Source organism: Quercus robur, chromosome 12, assembly GCF_932294415.1.
Source record: "Quercus robur chromosome 12, dhQueRobu3.1, whole genome shotgun sequence".
In the NCBI taxonomy this organism is placed as follows: domain Eukaryota; kingdom Viridiplantae; phylum Streptophyta; class Magnoliopsida; order Fagales; family Fagaceae; genus Quercus; species Quercus robur.
Genome location: NC_065545.1, coordinates 14,013,274 through 14,018,035, shown reverse-complemented (window position 1 = coordinate 14,018,035; position 4,762 = coordinate 14,013,274). Strand labels below are relative to the sequence as shown.

The following is a 4,762-nucleotide window of genomic DNA, read 5'->3' as shown; positions in this document are numbered from 1 at the left end:
CAGTGATTTCTCTTTAATTCTATGATTTGTATTCTCCTCAATTTCTCAATCCTTATTAATTATTGATCAAAGATTTTGAAAGCACTTATTGTTTAGTCATGCTTAGTTGAAAAAAGTGATTAGATTCTAAATTAAAGTATTTCATCAAATGTTTAACTTGACATTAATTCTACATCCAGTTTCATCCACTAAAATTATATATAATCTGTAAAATAACAAATTTAAAAAAAAAAGACAGCAAGGAACTATATATTTTAAATTGATCTATCTTTTGTAACTAGTGCAAAGAGATATACTGATAAAAACTTTGATATCGATCTTTAATGCAAATCTATACCGATAAAAATTAACTTATAATTGTATGTTATGGCGGTTATAGTCTTGGAAAATTGAAAGAGATGGTCTACTTATTGTATAAGATCCAAAAATGAATTGGAGTTTATTAAAAAAAAAAAAGTTCCAAAAATAAAAATTTTGAGTCCAAAAGTGCAATTGGCCATAATTTTTTTTAAAAAAATATTTTTGAGAAGAGTTTTTTGTTTTTAATTATCTTTTATCTATATTTAGAAAGAAGTCAAGAACTGACATAAATCATTGGTTTGACATATAATTATGAGCAATTTTAAAATTTTTTTTTTATAGATACAATGACGGTTATTGGGACCTATAGTGGAGTGTCAATCACAACTTACAACATTAATATTTAAAGAAAAATATTTTCAGAAAAATTGTGTCCCTAGTCTTATTATTGCTAAATATATAAGTTTATAACAAATTTCAATTCTACATCATCAATTTTTTTTCCCCTTTAAATCTTTGGGTGAGGAACTCCACCCGAATGAGGGCGAACGGAGGGTTCAGGAGTCGCCATTCTTTATTTAGTGGTGATAGAATTCCTATAATCTAGGTGATCCCCATTCAGGAGATTTACGCAGCACTAATATTGGAAAATTATCACTAAATCAGAGATAATTAACCAAATTGTTATTTCTTGATTCTCGTTTCTGTTAAAGGCTACTAAAGATAGTTAAGTGGCCACAAATTTCAGGCAACTAACTAAACTAACTTGTGTTATAAATTCGAAAGCCATCAGCTTTAGTTTCTTCAATTTAAAACAAAAACAAAAACAAAAACAAAAACAAAAAAATCTGTAAGACCAATTCCTAAGGCCATCATGACAATTGCAGGAAGATTTGAAGTAAGAGCCATTCTTGTTCTAGGCTTAGCATTTTCCTGTTGTGTGGCCGAATCTACACTCCGTCGTGGCCTTGTCGGTGCTGCTGGTCCTACAGATTTCAATGTTAACTCTTATGGTGCTAAGGCTGATGGCAAGACCGATAATGTAGAGGTGAGTTAAGAGACAATTGCACGCTTATTAATAGACTATTTTAAAAAAAAATTAATATCACTTTTATGAGAAATTTTAAAAACTATAAAAAAGAGTCAATTGCCATTATTTTTTTTTTTTCATAATAAGTTTCTAGAAATATTTCTTAAACCAATTCTTCAACTTTTACTTTTATCTTTTGCATGCATGCAAACGTACACGTAACAAAACTCATTGTTATAACAAATGTGCTTCATTTTTTTGGTAAGAGCTGGAAACACTATGGATATTGTAAGCACATGTATACTTGTGTAAGAATACTATGGAGGTCATAACAGTTGCAACTTTAGAAATTTTTTTTAGAGTGGTCACTAAGAAATTTATATTATACAAAAATAAAGTGATATTTGAATATTTGCTATAACTGCGAGTCACTAAGGAAGGCAAAATTGTTGCAGCTGCAAAGCCAAAAAGATTATAATTGTCGTCACCATCAAGGAGAATTCACAACTATAATATTTTTCTTGATACCGTTCTTTCAAAGAAAAATGAAATCAGAGATTATTTTTATTGAATAGATTGAACAAGTTACAAATTTGAATTATTAGTGATTTTTATCTTTTTGTATTATAATAGGTTTTTTTGTTGAATAATCTGTTCACTTGTTGTTTGGTCTTATCTTGTTTTTTTATTATTATTATTATTATTATTATTTATATACAAGTTATAATTTCTACCTTAACTTAATCTAAGTGTATATGTATGTGAAACTCCCTCCTGGAGACTTGAACTCCGACCCTTACCCTCCACAAGCATTTATATTTGTGGAGTGACTACCGCACTAAGGGTGCATGGTGGTGGTCTTATCTTTTTTTTTTTTTTTTGTTTTTTTTTGTTTATGTTTGTTGTTATTTTGGGTAATATTTATTGTTGTTATTTAAGCTTTTATATATATATATATATATATAATGGATTAAGGATTATGTTTGGGGGGCAAAATTAATTTTGGAGTAATGCTATGTCTACAACATTTTTACGATAAATCTTATGCAAAATTTTTTTTATTGGTGAGTAAAAAAAAAATATCATTATAGGGCCCAAATCAAAATCAATAACAGTTTACCATATTGGATTTGTTGTAAATTTATTGTAAAAATGTTGTGAATGTAACGTTACTCTTATTTTTGTTAAACCCAATTTTTTGTAATTCTCAAGTCAGAATGTTTAACATTTTTATTAAAGTGGTCACAATAAGTTAGTTTAACATATAATATTTTTTTGATAAGTATATATATACATTTTTTTACAAGTCAGGGTATTCCTGTAACCACCCTGGCTTGCATGTGGAGCTGCTAGTGGGTCATAACCAATCCCAAAAAACCTATAAACAGGCAACTATCAATCATATTTTTCTTAAAATAGAGAAAGTCCTTTCCATTATTAAGATTTTATTTTGCGATTCACATACTGCTATTCCATTTATATTTTAAACTACGTGACAATGAATAGAATAGATCAAACTTCAAATAGTAACTCGTAAACAAGGTTTCACAATATTGGATCCAAATAACCTCTATTATAATTTTTGCTGCTATGGTTTCATACAGGCATTTATGAAAGCGTGGGTTGCTGCATGTAAATCTGGTGGTGGTTCGGCAAGGCTTGTCTTTCCCAAAGGGACGTATGTGACAGGGCCTCTCGTGTTTGCAGGGCCATGCAAGGCCTCAAAAATAACTGTTGAAGTTCAGGGAACTATTAAAGCTACAACTGATATTAGTGAATATACCTCTCCTGAGTGGATTTTGTTCGAATCGATCAAAGGTTTGACACTTACCGGTGGTATTTTTGATGGTCGAGGTGAGACTGTCTGGAAGTACAATGACTGTGATCAGAATTCCGATTGCCAACTCCTCCCAACTGTAAGCATCCACTAAATTTAATTTTGGAGAAAAAAATTACATTTTACCTGCTTTCGTTTTATCTTATTACAATTTAATTTTTCAAATTTTCAGTTATTATATTTGAATATGGTACTGCATGTATTGAAATGATTATGTGCATAATTAATTTCTTGATTTTGTGCAGTCAATCAAATTTTCCAAACTGACCAATACCGTAGTTCATGGGATCACTTCTCTAAATAGCAAATCGTTCCACACGCATGTTTATATGTGCCAAAACTTTAAAGCCTTCGATCTCACTATAACTGCTCCATCTAATAGCCCCAACACCGATGGCATGCATATAAGCTTGTCCGATCTCGTCAATGTATCAAACAGCGTAATTGGAACTGGTGATGATTGCATTTCTATTGGACAAGGGGTTACCAATCTCGGTGTCACTAAAATAACCTGTGGCCCAGGACACGGCATAAGGTACATTTTTCTGCAGTTAAAATGAATATATTTCATAGTTCAGATTAAATAATATTAAAAATTTAAAGACGCATATATAGTTAAGGCAATGATTTTGTTACTGTTCTTCAAATTATCCACAAAATTCTATACCTGCAGTGTTGGCAGCCTTGGCAAGTATGATGATGAGAAAGATGTGAGTGGGGTTGTTGTGAGTAATTGCACATTAAGAGACACAACCAATGGTGTGAGGATCAAAACCTATTCAGGGTCACCTCCAAGCAAAGCTTCAGGCATCACTTTTCAAGATATAATTATGGATGCGGTTAAAAATCCTATCATCGTTGATCAGAAATATGGTTCACATAAGAGTGCGGTAATTCATCTCAATTTCTTACTATTTCTGCTAACCCATTTACTAGCACAACTTGCTTGCTTGTCAAGAAGCTTGATTTGAACTCGGCTTTGCTTTGCGTAGGCATCCAAAGTGCAGATTAGCGGCGTTCATTACAAGAACATTGTTGGCACCTCGACTTCAGATGTTGCAGTGTCATTACTATGCAGTTCACAAGTGCCTTGTGATGTTGAATTGGTGGACATTGATTTGAAGTTCCAGGGCAGTAGTAACAAAGCAAAATCAGCTTCATCCTCATGCTTGAATGCAAAGGTTAAGACCGGAGGCAAACTGAATCCACCGGCTTGTCGATAGCTTCTTCATGCACCAACATTCTTTTTTTAATGATTGAGCTTAGCTTACTGTCACAGTATTTTATGTGTACGAGTAAGCTTATTTTTGTGTAACAGCTAGCAGGGAACTAGGTCTTGATCCCTTGAAACTTGTAACTTGCACACATATATGTAATGGGAAATGTAACATACCCCCGCGTAGTAAGCTGCTCTGGAAATGTAACTTTATAGTTTATTTTCTTATATATATATATATATATATATATATATAGCTTCTTCTTTTTAAAAGCCTCATTTTTTTTTTTTTTTTTTTTTTTTTTTTTTTTTTATGGATATAAATATACTTTTACTACTTTTTTCTCAAATAAGAAAATAAAATTAAAAAAAAAAATCC

General features: G+C 31.3%; 1 protein-coding gene across 1 annotated transcript; it reads left to right on the top strand.

Annotated features, from left to right (window-relative positions):
* Positions 1–1,149: 1,149 nt before the first annotated feature.
* Positions 1,150–4,499, top strand: LOC126709607 (exopolygalacturonase clone GBGE184-like). Its single transcript, XM_050409907.1, has 5 exons — positions 1,150–1,348; positions 2,935–3,246; positions 3,413–3,702; positions 3,841–4,057; positions 4,160–4,499. The coding sequence occupies exons 1-5, from the start codon at positions 1,175–1,177 to the stop codon at positions 4,388–4,390; spliced, it is 1,224 nt and encodes a 407-aa protein (XP_050265864.1). The 5' UTR covers positions 1,150–1,174; the 3' UTR covers positions 4,391–4,499.
* The last annotated feature ends 263 nt before the right edge of the window (positions 4,500–4,762 follow it).